This window comes from Bos indicus, chromosome 11 (genome assembly GCF_029378745.1).
Source record: "Bos indicus isolate NIAB-ARS_2022 breed Sahiwal x Tharparkar chromosome 11, NIAB-ARS_B.indTharparkar_mat_pri_1.0, whole genome shotgun sequence".
NCBI lineage: Eukaryota > Metazoa > Chordata > Mammalia > Artiodactyla > Bovidae > Bos > Bos indicus.
In genome coordinates, this window is record NC_091770.1 from 43,974,799 (window position 1) to 43,990,433 (window position 15,635).

Below are 15,635 nucleotides of genomic sequence, written 5' to 3' on the forward strand. Positions count from 1 at the left end.
GACAAATCTCAAGGATTCTCAATTATATTTCTAGAATATTTAGCTCAACATTTCTTAGCGACCCAGAATATTCTAACAGGCACTTCCAGGTTCTTTGATAGAACAGCATATAACATTTGTTTTAAAAAACACAAAACATATATGTAACTTCATTCTAACCCAGCCAAATTTGGGCTGAAGCTTTGGTCAGTGAGTGGTCTAGAGCAATGTTTCTCAACACAGCATCAATCACAGGGGTGCTTTAAAATGATGTTTCACCTTTTCTGGTCCTCATGTAGCCCCTGACCAGTTATTTGCAAAGGCTGAGTGTTCTACCTCATGGGACAGATTCAGTTCAGTTCAGTCATTCAGTTGTGTCCAACTCTTTGCTTAAAATGATTATTAGAAAGCTCTCTAAGCTGAACTAAACTTCATCTCCCTGTTCTCTTGCTTTTGTGGCTTCACAGGACAAGTAGTCATTTGTATGCATGATAATACTTAGACTATTTAAAGCCATTTAAAGCAGATTCTCCTAGGGATTAGGTACTTGAATAAACTTGTAAGTAAAACTTCTTATAATCAAATTTACTGTTGAAAATCTCTTAAATTGCTTACAAAGTAAAATCCTAATAAAGCCGATTCCACCTCCAAGATGGAAATAGGTTGTTCTTTGGGCTGGGCTACAGATGGAGTGGTTGGCTGGCAGTGCAGTCACACTGTAGGAAAAATTCTTACCTTTATTCAATTGGAATGAAAGCATATTATTGAAATTATCCATGTAATGCAACATTATGAAAAATTTCCTTAGCGTTTCAACATGCCAGGCCTCGTGCCAGGGGGGGCACTTGTCACACATTCCCCAATAAATATGAAAAAGGGGTTAGTTGCTCAGTTGTGTCCTACTCTTTGCGATCCCATGGACGTAGTTCACCAGGTTCCTCTGTCCATGGAATTCTCCAGGCAAGAATACTGGAATGAGTTGCCATTTCCTCCTCCAGGGGATCTTCCCAACCCAGAGATCAAACCCAGGTCTCCTGCATTGCAGGCAGATTTTTCATCCTCTGAGCCATCACGGGAAGCATAAATATGGAAAAGTGGACACTTTATTAACTGAATGGAGAAGCCCCTTCCTGGGACAAAACTGACATTTAAAGAGAAGATTAAGGAGAAAAAAGTTTGGTAACATGAAAACAATATTCTTCACTGGAAAAAAAATCAATAATGATGCAAACAACTGCTGCCATATCTTGAAAAACAGATATGGTTTTTCAAGAACCCTTGGTTCACAAAGGGTCATTTTCTAGCCCTTAAATTGTAACTATGTGACTCATCACTTAAGGAACAATGGATTCCAGCAAATTCCCAGAGTACTTTCAGGATTAACTTAAAAGAAACTAAATATTAATAATACCATGTATTTAGCAAAATAAAAAATATCTTTCACTAGGAAAAATTACAGATATGTTCACATGAACTCATCAATGAGCCCTTTTAAGATACACACTTCTAAGGAAAGAAGTTATTCTAGAAACAGAAACCTTGTTTTATGCATTGTCACAAAACATCAGCAACAACACTAAGTCCCAGCAGCAACAGTAGCAGGATCTTCCTACAGGGAGGGATGAGGAAGTTGACAGCAAGGATTCACATGACACTTTGTATCTGCTGAACGTCATCAAAACAAAGATCAAGGGCAACCTTGATGAGGAAATTAATTAATTAATGTCCAATGTTTGATGGATATTGAAGAGAATGGAAAAAGGCATTCCCTTCTTTCTTAAGCTTCTGACTGGGCATGAAGGGTTTATGGTAGCTGGTTTGTGCAAGAGTCATAGTTTTTTTTTTTAATTAATTTTTGAGTATAATTGATTTACAATGTTGTGTTAGTTTCAGGTGTACCCCAAAGTGATTCAGTTATACATACACATGTATCCCGTTTTTTAGATTCTTTCCCCATATGGGCCATTGCAGAGCACTGAGTAGAGTTCCCTGTGCTATAGAGTAGGTTCTTATTATCTGTTTTATATATAGTAGCGTGTTTATGTCAATCCCAATCTCCCAATTTATTCTTCCCCTTTTCCCCTTTGGTAACCATAAATTTGTTTTCTACATCTGTCTCTGTTTTGTAAATAGGCCCATCTGTACCACTTTAAAGATTCCACATACAAGTGATAGCATATATTTATCTTTCTCTGAATTACTTCATTCAGTATGATAATCTCCAGGTCCAACCATGTTGCTGTAAATGGCATTATTTCACTCTTTCAATGGCTGAGTAATATCCCATTGCATATATGTACCATATCTTCTTCATCCATTCCTCTGTCAATGGACATTTATGTTGCTTCCATGTCCTGGCTATTGTAAACAGTGCTGCTATGAACATTGGAGTGCATTATCCTTTCAAACCATGTTCTTCTCTGGATATGTGCCCAGTGGTGGGATTGTAGGATCATATGGTAGCTCTATTTTTAAATTTTTTATGGAACCTCCATCCTGGCTGTATCAAGTTACATTGACACCAGCAGTGTAGGAGGGCTTCCTTTTCTCCACACGCTTTCCAGTATTTGCTTGTGGATTTTTTGATGATGGCCATTCTACTGGTATGAGGTGATACCTCATTGTGGGTTTGATTTACATTTCTCTAATAATTAGTGACAGTGAGCATCTTTTCATCTGCTTTTTGGCCATCTGTATGTCTTCTTTGGAGAAATGCCTCTTTAGATCTTCCACCCATTTTTTATTGTTTTATATATATGTGTTATATATATATTGAGCTGGCATGAGCCATATGTATGTTTTAGAAACTAATCCCTGTTGGTCCTTTTGTTCACATTTTTTAAGGTAAAGGTATGACCCTCTCCTCTAGCTGAATCCTCCACCACTCATGCCCAACCAGAGCACTTTGGCCAAAACTTAGCAATTCAAAGTGCAGAAAAGATAATGCTGTGGAAGAGCGCTGAGTCTTGAGGTCCTCTTGCCACTGCTTTGTGCTGAACAGCACCAACTTTCATCCCCCCACCTGTAATTAGGGATATATGGCCAGTGACTTAAGGGACAGAAAAAGGACAGATGGAAACTTAAACAAGCACTGTATGAAATGTAAAACCCCATAAAATTATAAAAGGTAAAAGACTACAGCGATTTAGACAATTCAGAGGGAAAATCTAATGTGAATCTTTTATTCTGACAAAACAAACTTCATAGATTTTACTTTCTGAACTCCCAAAGTTTCACTTATTTGAAAAATAAGAGACAAGGCCTTCTGGATGCCAAGATTTCAGACATGAATAAAATAGCACCATATGTTCAGGTTGTATAAGCTAGCTGCACTTCATATACCATAACAGTGAAGGGAGCTGTGACAGACTCACCAGTCTTCACTGCACCTGGAAGAAACACATGGACATGCCTGGATTTTCTAACCAGTTTTATATCGACAACCTCTGAGTAACTGACACACATATTTCCATTAATGGCAGGCATAACTCCACAGATACCAAACTACATAAATCACTTGCTTTTCATAAGCTGGAAAATTCCAAAAAAAATAATTGGAAATTAAAAAAAAAAAAAGAGGAACAGAGTTAAGTAGCTGAAAATGCTGTACTTACTGCACGCAAGTACCTCATGACAAGGAATGCTAGAAATTGTTCCCCTAGGAATGATTTTTGAAACTTTAAAGTACATTTTATCAGAAAAGCAAATTAGGAATTGATTCAGTTTCTAAAGATCTAGCAAATTATAGATTTTATGCAATTAAGTACTAACAACAACCGTGGAAAATTGCATGGACAGAGGAGCCTGGCAGGCAACAGTCCATGGGGTTGTAAGAGTCAGACATGCCTGAGTGACTAAACCAACCATACACATTTAAGAGATTAACACTGTTCAGGAGAACGTTCAGGTGGTTAAACTGTTCAGGTGGTTCTGCAGTGTTTTTATGTCTCACTTCAGCTTCACACGTCTGTAAGCCTAAGACTTGGTGACAAATTACAACTTATCCTGTACTAGATAGGAACCTATTTTTAATTTATACAAAATTAGGTTGTTTTTCACCTAAATGTATGGATAAAAGTGCTTCTCAAATGTACATAGCCCACTTCTGTAATCCTAAAACAAAACTAAAAGCACAGGAATGGACAATACTTTGTTTTATATGAATACTTTTCATTAGCCTTTAAACAAATTCAACTACTATCTAGGGAGGTGTGACCAATTTGTTACAAATTTCTATAATTTGGGAAATTAAAGATTTAAGAACTCTCTAAACACTGCAGTTGTGTGCAATTCGTGTATTGGTTCATTCACTCTGCAAGCTGTGAACTCACTCTGTCATCTCCGTAGGCTGCAAAATGCATGTTTCGGGAACTGTCTTTTTCTTCTTACAAGGAAAAGACCAAGGGAGAAGAAGTTTTTGGAATTAGATCTCTCTCAAATTGCTTTGAATCCTGTTACAAGTGAATTTAATATGTTTCTGAATTAAATTTAACAATAACTGTAAAGACATTCACCCTAGTATATTTGAATGAAACGTAATTAAGTACACTTGAGTCTTTAATTGCAATGACTGATATTTTTCACTTATATACAAAAGGATTCAGTAGCCAGCAGCATTTAAATATAGAAAATGTCCCATCTATTATCTTTCCCTTTTTTATAAAGTGCTATTTTTAACTGGGTAGATTTACTAGCCAGCTTCCCAATACCTTCACTCTATGTCTCTAATAGATTCAAAGAAACATGAAAACTAAAAGGATTTAGTATTTTAAACATTTGCAAAACACTGCTACAAAGTATTGAGATTATGCATGTATTTCATTAGAAAATAAAAAGTGTACCTTATGTGAGAATCATTAAGTTGATTTAATAATTACTTCATAGAAGCATCAGCTAACATTTACATCAATTTTTGCTCATCACCTAAACCAGGAACAGCTTCCGAAGGCAATTCAACTCTAAGCACAAAGAGGATCACATCAAGTAGAACCAACAGTTGTATAAGCCCTGGAACAAAAACTCCTAAAATTCAGACTTTTACAAGAGCAAAACAAGTTTGTGAGAATAAGAACCAGAGGCAATTATTTTCCTAGAAGTACCATAGGTTGTTACAAGTGTTTTCTTAAATAAAAACTTGTGTAGTCATTAAAGTGAAAGTCGCTCAATCGAGTCCGACTCTTTGAGACCCCATGGATTATATAGTCCATGGAATTCTCCAGGCCAGAATACTGGAGTGGGGTAGCCTTTCCCTTCTCCAGGGGATCTTTCCAACCCAGGGATCAAACCCAGGTCTCTGGCATTGCAGGTGGATTCTTAAATAGTTGTGCCACAAGGGAAGCCCAAGAATACTGGAGGGGGTAACCTATCCCTTCTCCAGTGGATCTTCCCCACCCAGGAAGCGAACTGGGGTCTCTTCATTGCAGGTGGATTCTTTACCAACTGAGCTATCAGGGAAGCCCTGTAGTTATTAATAATGTACCTTAATACTGAGTGCAGGGGTATTAGAGATAGTTAAGAGGAAACCACCCAACAGATTAACTCAAAAGTGAATGTTGCCCATATCTTCAGTTCAGTAGTTAAAGCTGAAACAGCTTTTGAAGAGTTGAACACAATTTACAAGTAGGGTACCAAGAGAACTCCCAATTGTATTCATATTATTCCCTAATTAGTATTTGTGCATGTAAACTCTGACCTGGCCATCAGTAGTATCTTAAAGCAAATGCAATTAGTAAAAACAGACGGCGGTGTGTAGTTTTGTTTACACTTACAAATACTACCAGTTCATTACTACTTGCATGTCTTGTTGTTCTTGAAAGAGTGCAAAGTGAAAGTGAGAGTCGCTCATACATGTCCGACTCTTCGGGACCCCATGGACTATACGGTCCACAGAATTCTCCAGGCCATAATACTGGAGTGGGTAGCCTTTCCCTTCTCCAGGGGGATCTGCCCAACCCAAGGATCGAACCCTGGTCTCCTGAATTGCAGTTGGATCTTGACCAGCTGAGCCACAAAGGGAAGCTCTTGGAAGAGTAACCACTTTTAAAAAGATACTGCAAAGTGCAATATTCCTTACTTTGCATGGCATCCGGCAATGTTTAAATTAAAGGAACCTGCAATCATCAACTCTGCACCGGATTTAGATACATTACTAGTTCTCCAAAACAGCAACTCCAGGGCAGAGAGGCTGCAGGGGGCAGGGGACCGAGGTCAAGGTTGGAGGAATCACTTGGAAAGCCACGGCAGCCACATTGCTGGGGAGACCCCTCGGATTAAGAATGCAGCCTTCAGCGTCTTTTCTGGTCTCACTTTCTTGTCTACATCTAGTATCCTATTCCTGACGGCAAACAAGTCTCAGAACTTTCTAAAAGAAATGATTTTTACCCAAATACATTGGACTTGGGTCTCAATTTGAAAGAGGACGAGTGGCCTTTAAGAGATCGGTCCTCATCCTCGTCCTCCCCCTCCTCCAGAGGCTGCTCTGGGTCTCTGAAAGAGGGTGTGGTGTGGATGATCTGGGTTCGGAAGCGGATTTTGTTGAGTCTGGGTTTCATCCGCCCACTAGAGCTGCCCGAGGCTTTGCGATTCGGCTCCTTTGCTTTGCCCGCAGTCAATCCCTCGGCCAGGTGGTGGTGATGGTCCCCGCCGTCCTCCAGAGCGTGGGAGAGCCTGCCGGAGATGAGGTGCGAGGGTAGCACCCTCGAGAGCCTCCAGCGCCCTCCCCCGCTGCCCGCCGCGCTCTCGCCTTCGTCCTCGTCCAGGGCGCCCACCAGCGTCCGGATCTCCTCGGCGGTGCTCGGGCTCAGGTACTGCGAGGCCTTCCTGCCGCTGTAATCGCGAACGTCCACATCCGCGTCGTAGGCCCCCACCAGCAGCTTCACCACCTCCACGTGCCCATGCATGGCCGCCAGATGCAGCGCAGTGTAGCCGCCGCTCGTGCGCGCGTTGATGTTCACCGGCAGCCGGTGCTGGCCCGCGAAGCGTACCAGCAGGGCCAGCAGCTCCTGCTGGCCGTGCTTGGCTGCCCAATGCAGGCAGGTAAAGCCGGTGATGAAGTCGCGCTTGGCCAGCAGTCCAGGCTCACAGGCCAGCAGCCCCTCCAGGCTGTCCCAGCGGCCGTCGGCGGCCGACAGCATCCACGCGTGCTCCAGCGGATCCAGCGTCAGAGAGCCCGCGCCCTCCTCCTCGGCCGCCGCGCCGTCCGCGCCCCCGGGGCCGCGCCGCAGCTGAGGGGAGCCGCCTGCAGCCGGGTCCCGGGGCGCAGTGCGGCCCGGCCGCGGCGTGGGGGGCGCATCGCCTAGCGGTTCGGGCCGCGCACCTTCCCCCACTAGGCCACCGCGGGGTCGCCTTCCGAGCGGTGCGCTCGGGGTGCCTTCCACCGGGTCGAAGGGGTCCGCGCGGTCTCCCGCCGCGTCCTCTGGCTCCTTGGGGCGGGGGCGGACGCTGGCGCGCTGTTCGGGCGATCCGCCCAGGGCGCCCCCAACCGGCTGCTCCATCTCGGCCTGCCGATCCCGAGCCCTGTACTCGGCGGGTCCCTCCATCTCGATAGTGTACCTGGGTGGCTCCGGACCTGCGCGGCGGCCGCTCCACAAGTTCCTAGCGCGCCGCAGCCGCGGGACTAACAGCCACCGCCCCCCTGCCTCGCCCGCGGACACGCCCCCGTCGGGGGCCCCACCCACTTCCGGCCTCCCCGGAGGCGGCCTTACTGTTCCCGCGGGCCCCGCCCCACTCCACCCCACCTCTTTTGGGTCCAAGAACCAGCTGCATTCAGCGCCTTCCCTTGGACACGTCTGGCTCCGCCCACTTCCGGCCCCTACTCTGGCAGCAAAGGCTGCTCCCTCCAGAGGACACGCCCTGACACGCCCACTTCCGGCCCCATAGAGCCGCAATCAGTGCTTCAGCCCCGCCCAAAGGTCTGAAGAGCCATGGCTGCTCTTCCCCGCCTCTTTTTCTAACTTAGCAATTGTGCTCCATCCTCTCCCAGGCACTGACTGGTCATTCTCTAAAATAGGGATCCCCAACTTCTGGGATCTAGTGCCTGATGATCTTAAGTGGAGCTGATATTATAATAATAATAGAAAGCGTACAATAAACATGTGTGTATATTTGTGTGTATAATTGTGTATAGATCATTCCGAAACCATCTTCCCCCTCCCCCCATCTGTGAAAATATCTTCCATGAAAGGGTCCCTGGTGCCAAAAAGTTTCGAGACTGCTGCTCTAAAACATCTAGGCACTCCTGTGACAGACCCAATTCGAGGAGGTGTCTGGGAGCCCTGACTCGCAGCCCGCCCAGGGGCCCCCAGCTCAACGGAGGCTGCTGGACCCCTCCTCTCATCTCCCTTCCCCTCCCTTCTGGACTCCCGCTCCCCGTGCCATCCCGCTCAGCCCCACGTCACTGAGGCCACAGGACTCCTCCCCTCAGTTCTCCTCCCCACCCTACCAGACCCGCCCCGCCCCTCGCGCCATCCCGCCCCGCCCCCCGCGCCATCCCGCTCAGCCCCCCACGTCACTGAGGCCGGGGGACCCCTCCCCTCCGTTCCTCCCTCCTAGGCCCCCGCCCCGCCCCGCTCCATCCCGCCCTCCGCTGCTGGACGCGCGGCTCGATCGGCCGCAGCCGCCGCCTTGCTGGCCCCTCGCCCGCCCAGTCGCCCGGACCATGGCCTCCGAGGTGGCGCGGCACCTGGTGAGTCCTCCAGCCCTACGCCCTCGGCCAGGGACCCCCGCCCTCCCAGCTGGGCCCGCGATTCCCGCCCGCTCCCTCGGGCGGCGCCTCTCGGCTTCCCGTCTCCCCAGAGTGGAGTGTGAAGCGGGCGGTTTGTGTAACGGTCCCAAACGCGCGGGCGCGGGACTGGTGGCGGGCGCCCCACTGGACTCGGCCTCCCAGGCCTTCAACAAGCCTCCCACCTTACCCAGCGTTGACATCTTTGGGATTGTAGCCTTTTTTCCCTGCCTTGGAGCCCTTGTCCGTTAAAAGAACGGATGCGACTGATGTGTTCTGTTTTCTGTCCCTCCTCTACACTGGTCTCATTTCAGAGTAAGCCATGGGAGGGCCACAGAGGTGTTCTCGGCCACACCAATCTGTTGCTTGCCCTTTTCACTCATTCTCTTGTGTCCCTGTTGTTTTCCCGACGCTGCGCCGTGTGGAAGGACCACTTGTCTTTTTGAAAAATTTAACTTCTGATACTATTCATACCAGCGATCGTAATCCACGTAAACAAAAGCTCTTCTGGGACCTGAGACCAAAAAGTGAGACGTGCTGGTAGCAGTCTCTAGAAATTAAGCTGGTAGGAACCTGGGAGGGTAGATGGGTCCACAATCACACAGCCAGTTTCTCTGACAGAGCCTGGAGGAGGGTCTTTCTCCTGATTCAGCCAGGTCTCTTTCTTCTCTGTCTCATTTTTAGAGAAATCTCGGCTTTCCTCTCTGACCTGCCTTGTTACATTTGTTGTGTTTGTGTACACGTCTTTGTTTCAGAGTGAAGTTTAATCTTCAGAATTAAACATGGGATTTCTTGTCTGTTGCTGTGCTTATTTTGCAGTAATGTTACCTTTAATTAAACTTTTTATTTTGAGTTAACTAAATTCGTGTGCAATTGTGATAAAGAAACAGAATTCCCCAGTAACTTTGCCCAGTTTTCATTAATAGTTGTTGTTCAGTCGCTAAGTCGTGTCCAATTCTTTGTGACTCCATGGACTGCAGCGCGCCAGGCTTCCCTGTCCTTCACCATCTTCTGGAGTTTGCTCAAATTCATGTCCATTGAATTTGATGCTATCTTACCATCTCATCCTCTGCTGCCCACTTCTTTTGCCTTCAGTCTTTCCCAGCATCAGGGTCTTTTCCAATGAGTCCGCACTCTTCTTTAATAGGAAAATGTTACAAAATCATAGGAAAGGCCACTACCAGCACATGGACACTGATTCTGTGGAGACAGAACTTGCCCCCACCACAGGACCCTTCCCGTGCCCTTTTGTAGCCACACCCACTTCATTTCCACTCCACCTCCTCTTTAACCCCTAACTACTATAATTTGTTATTTCTGTAATTTTTCAAGTCTGTTACATAATGAAATCACCTAGAATATAACCTTTTGGGATTGGATGTTTTTCCTTCAGTAGCATTCTCTGAAGGTTCATTCAGGTTGTTCCAAGTATTTGTTTGCTCCTTTTTAATTGAGTAATATTACATGGTATGGATGTAACACACTTTGAAGGACACACCTGCCTTGTTTCCATTGTTGAGCTATTATAAATAAAGCTGCTATAAACTGTATGTTTATACATACAGTTATGTTAACTGTATGTTAACACGTAACATAAGGAAAATGTTGTCTTCAGTTCTCTGGAATTCGCATGGCAGTTACTAGTTTCATTAAGAAACTGCCAAACTGTTTCCCAGTTTCTGCATTTTCCATTCCCACCACCAGTGTATGTGAGATTAGTTTCTCCACATCTCACCAGCATTTGGAGTTCCTGGTGTTTTTTTTTTAAGATGTTCTGATAGGTATGTAATTATATATTGTGGTTTTAACTTGCATTTTTCTAATGGCTAGTGATGTTAAACATCTTTTCATGTGCTTGTTTGCCATCTGTATATTTTCTTCATTGAATTTCATTTTTTAATGCCCATTTTCTAACTGGATTTTCTTTTTTTACTGCTGATTTTAGACGTTTTTAAAATATGTATTCTAGATACCAATCCTTGATATGTGGTTTGCAAATGTTTTTTCTCTTTTTCATTCTCTTAATATTTTGCAAAGCAAACATATTTAGTTTTGATAAAATCCATTTTATCACCTTTTCCTCTTATGGACTGTACTTTTTTGTCAAGTCTAAGAATCCTTTGCCTAACTCAGAATACCAAAGGTTTTCTCTTATTTTTTTTCCTAAGAGTCTTGTAGTTCATTTTACATTTAAACCCATGACCCATTTTGTTAGTTTTTGTATAAGACTTAGGTCAAGGGTCATTTTTGACTAATGGATGCTCCAACATTCGTTGAAAATTCTATCATATTCTATGGAATTGCTTTTGCACTTTTGTCAGTAACTAGTTGAGCATGTTGTGCGGATCTTTTTCTGGGGTCTCTGTTAACATGCAGTCTTGATTCCTATAACTACATAAATAAATCTTGAAATAAAGTAGACTAATTACTCTCACTTTATTCTTAAATTTCAAAAATTTTTGGCTATTCTAGTTTCCATATCTTTCATTATAAATTTTAGAATAGTCTTGTCTATGTACAAAGAATTTTTCTGGGATTTTGATAGATATTACATTAAGTCTCAATTTAAAGAAAATTGTTATTTCTACCTATGTTGAGTCTTCCAGCTAATGAACATGATGTTTCTGTTCATTTCTTTATATTTTCTCAGATTTCCTTTATCAGATTTATATAGTTTTCAGTACACAAGTCCTGCATTTGTTTTGTTAGATTTACATTTCTTTCATTTTTTATCAGTTACAAATGATACCATATTTTTATTTTCATTGTCCTCATATCATTTTAACACAGAAATACAATTGAGATGTGTATGTTTCTCTTGAGTCCTTTGACCTTGCTGAATTAATTTATTCTAGGAGTAAATTCCTTGGAGTAAATTCTTGTGTGCATAAAAATTATGTCATCTCAACACAGAGACAGTTTTCTTTCTTTCTTTCCAATCTGTATACCTTTTCTCTTCTGCCATATTTGAATAAGCGTGGTGACAGCAGACATTCTTGCCTTACTGTGATGTTGGCGGGAAAGAATTTAGTCCATCATCAGAGCAGCAGGCTGCTGCTGTTCTTTTGTAGATACTCTTTATCAAGTTCAAGAGGGATATTTGTCTGCAGGTTTTTTTGTACTGTCTTTGGTTTTATGTCAGAGTAATATTAGTTTCAGAAAAGAAACTGGGAAGTGTCCCCATCTCTTCTGTTTTCTGGAAGAGATTATGTAAAATTGGTATTCTTTTTTAAATGTTTGGTAGGATTCTTCTGTGAAACCATCTGGGCCTGGAGATGACTTTTTGGAGAGTTTTAAACTTACAGATTTAAATTCCTTAATAGTTACCTGTGTGTTCATGTTATTTCACACTGGGTGAGTTGTGATGGTATGTGGTTTTGCAATCCATTCCTTCCAGATTGTCAAATTTATGTGTATAGACATGTTCATAATATTCTCTTAATCTCCTTTTGCTTTCTTTAGGGTCTATAGTGATAATCCCTGTTTCATTCCTGATACTGGTAAAATTTTCATCTTCTGCCTATCTTTTTTAGTCTTGCTAGAAGTCTGTTAACTTCACTGACCTTTTCAAAGAACTATTTCTGTTTCACCGTTTTTTTTCTGTTATTTTTCTATTTGCAAGAAACTGATCTTTTTATTTCCTTTGCTTGCTTTTGGTTTAGTTTGCTCTTCTTTTTCTAAGTTCTTGAGAGACCTTAGATCACTGACTTGAGACTTTTCCTCCTTTCTAATATACACATAAGGTATTAATGAATTTCCCTTTCAGCAGGGCTTTAGCTGTGTCCCACAGATTTTGGTATGTTTTATTTTCATTTTCATTCCACCCTTATTTTTTAAAAGAGTTCTGTTTTAAAACTCACTTGAAACTCTTCAGGTTTTCAGACTTTTTTTTTTTTTTTCATAGATGAGAATGTTAAGACTCAAAGATATATTGTACAACACAGGGAATATAGCCAATATTTTGTAATAACTGTAAATGGAAAGTAACTTTTTAAAACTGCATTAAGATTCAGGGAGGTTTAGTGGATACTCAAGGGGTCACAGCTAATGATGATGAGATATGCTTTGGCCAGATTGTGTCTGGCATGATCTCCAGCATGTCCTCTATTAGTCAGTTCAGTCGCACAGTCCTGTTCGACTCTTTGTGACCCCATGGACTGCAGCACGGCAGGCTTTCCTGTCCATCACCAACTCCCAGACCTTGCTCAAACTCATGTCCATAAAGTCAATGATGCCATCCAGCTATCTTATCCTCTGTTGTCCCCTTTTCCTCCCAACTTCAGTCTTTCCCAGCATCAGGGTCTTTTCCAACGAGTCAGTTCTTCTCATCAGGTAACCAAAGTACTGGAGTCTCAGCTTCAGCATCAGTCCTTCCAATGAACATTCAGGATTGATTTCCTTTAGGATGGACTGGTTGGTTCTCCTTGCAGTCCAAGGGACTCTCAAGAGTCTTTTCCAATACCACAGTTCAAAAGCATCTATGCTTCGGTGCTCGGCTTTCTTTATAGTTCAACGCTTACATCCATACAGGACTACTGGAAAAACCATAGCTTTGACTGGACAGACCTTTGTCGGCAAAGTAATATCTCTGCTTTTTAATACGCTGTCTAGGTTGGTCATAGCTTTTCTTCCAAGGAGCAAGTGTCTTTAAATTTCATGGCTGCAGTCACCATCTGCAGTGATTTTGGAGCCCCCCAAAATAAAATCTCTCACTGTTTCCATTGTTTCCCCATCTATTTCCCATGAAGTGATGGGACCAGATGCCATGATCTTAGTTTTTTGAATGTTGAGTTTTAAGCCAGCTTTTTCACTCTTCTCTTTCACTTTCATCAAGAGCCTCTTTAGTTCTTTGCTTTCTGCCGTAAGGGTGGTGTCATCTGCATATCTGAGGTTATTGACATTTCTCCCGGAAATCTTGATTCCAGCTTGTGCTTCATCCAGCCCTGCATTTCGCATGATGTACTCTGCATGTAAGTTAAATAAGCAGGGTGACAATATACAGCCTTGACATATTCCTTTCCCGATCTGGAAACAGTCCATTGTTCCATGTGCTGTTCTGTTGCTTCTTGACCTGCATACAGATTTCTCAGGAGGCAGGTCAGGTGGTCTGGTAGTCCCATCTCTTGAATTTTCCACAGTTTGTTGTGATCCACACAGTCAAAGCCTTTGGCATCATAGTCAGTAAAGCAGAAGTAGATGTTTCTCTGGAAATCTCTTGCTTTTTTGATGATCTAACGGATGTTGGGAACTTGATCTCTGGTTCCTCTGCCTTTTCTAAATCCAGCTTGAACATCTGGAAGTTCAAGGTTCACGTATTGTTGAAGCCTGGCTTGGAGAATTTTGAGCATTACTTTACTAACATGTAAGATGAGTGCAACTGTGTGGTAGTTTGAACATTCTTTGGCATTGCCTTTCTTAGGGACTGGAATGAAAACTGACCTTTTCCAGTCCTGTGGCCACTGCTGAGTTTTCCAAATGTGCTGGCATATTGAGTGCAGCACTTTCACAGCATCATCTTTTAGGATTTGAAATAGCTCAACTGGAATTCCATCACCTCCACTAGCTTTGTTTGCAGTGATGCTTTTTAAGGCCCACTTGACTTCCCAGACTTCACATTTCAGGATGTCTGGCTCTCAGTGAGTGATCACACCATCGTGGTTATCTTGGTCATGAAGATCTTTTTTATATAGGTCTTCTGTGTATTCTTGCCACCTCTTCTTAATATCTTCTGCTTCTGTTAGGTCTACACCATTTCTGTCCTTTATTGTGCCCATCTTTGCATGAAATGTTTCCTTGGTATCTCTGATTTTCTTGAAGAGATCTCTAATCTCTCCCATTCTGTTGTTTTTCTCTATTTCATTGCATTGATCACTGAAGAAGGCTTTCTTATCTCTCCTTGCTATTCTTTGGAACTCTGCATTCTCCTTTTCTCCTTTGCCTTTAGCGTCTCCTTTTCTCAGCTATTTATAAGGCCTTCTCAGACAACCATTTTGCCTTTTTGCATTTCTTTTTCTTGGGGATGGTCTTGATCCCTGTCTCCTGTACAATGTCATGAAGCTCCGTCCATAGTTCTCCAGGCACTCTATCAGATCTAATCCCTTGAATGTATTTGTCACTTCCACTGTATAATCCTAAGGGTTTTGATTTAGGTCTTGCCTGAATGGTCTAGTGGTTTTCCCTACTTTCTTCAATTGAAGTCTGAATTTTGCAGTATTAGTAATTGCTTACGTTTTATGATTCAGGAGAGCTTGACTGTATAGTTATGTACTACTGATTGTGATAGTGGATCTTGTAATGACACTATCTTTTCCTGTTTCCAGAGAAACACTCTCATAATTTTCTGCATCTTCAGACTGCCCTTTTAAATGATATCCAGATCTTTCCATTTCTTGCCTGTTTCATTTCCTGTTTCAGATGCAATACTTCTGAATTCTTGTTTTTTTCAGTTATCATTCAGTGATGACATTTTTTATATCTCAGAAGTTTCCCGCATTTGTTTTACTTTCTCTCTTGAAGTTGTGACTTTTAATTCTCTTTTATGTCCTGGAGTTAATTACTACCTCAGTACCTTGTGTTTCTGATCTGGAGTGACATCCCTTCACTGGCCCAGGTCCTATAGTCATAATGAGACCAAGTTTCCGTCCCATTTCCTCTGAAGCTTTTAACCCATGGCATTCTGTCATTCCGCTTGTTTGCCACTAGTCATGTCTTCCTTGCAATACCTAACTTATGTTCTGTATTGTTACTTTTTCCATTAAATTTTAGTGAGTTGCATTGCCCCTTACCCCTTCAGTTAAATGATCTTTCCCTGGTGGCTCAGAGGTTAAAGCGTCTGCTTGCAATGCAGGAGACCTGGGTTCGATCCCTGGGTTGGGAAGATCCCTTGCAGAAGGAAATGGCAACCCACTCCAGTGTTCTTGCCTGGAGAATCCCAGGG

At 42.9% G+C, this 15,635-nt stretch overlaps 2 protein-coding genes across 6 annotated transcripts in view; one reads left to right on the top strand and one right to left on the bottom strand.

Annotated features, from left to right (window-relative positions):
- Positions 1 to 3,132: 3,132 nt before the first annotated feature.
- SOWAHC (sosondowah ankyrin repeat domain family member C) lies at positions 3,133 to 7,635 on the bottom strand. The gene has a single exon (XM_019970213.2). The coding sequence runs from the start codon at positions 7,515 to 7,517 to the stop codon at positions 6,357 to 6,359; it is 1,161 nt and encodes a 386-aa protein (XP_019825772.2). The 5' UTR covers positions 7,518 to 7,635; the 3' UTR covers positions 3,133 to 6,356.
- An 852-nt stretch (positions 7,636 to 8,487) lies between these two features.
- Positions 8,488 to 15,635, top strand: part of SEPTIN10 (septin 10) — a 50,336-nt gene continuing 43,188 nt past the window's right edge. For 2 of the 5 annotated variants that reach the window (XM_070798741.1, XM_070798742.1), the window contains exon 1: positions 8,490 to 8,662. Coding sequence is in view for 1 of the 5 variants with exons in the window: in XM_070798745.1 (XP_070654846.1) it covers positions 8,636 to 8,662 (27 nt within the window). In the remaining 4 variants the exon portion in view is untranslated. Of the gene's footprint in view, positions 8,663 to 15,635 lie in introns of all 5 variants that reach the window. The other 3 variants (XM_070798745.1, XM_070798743.1, XM_070798746.1) reach the window with 3 other exon arrangements.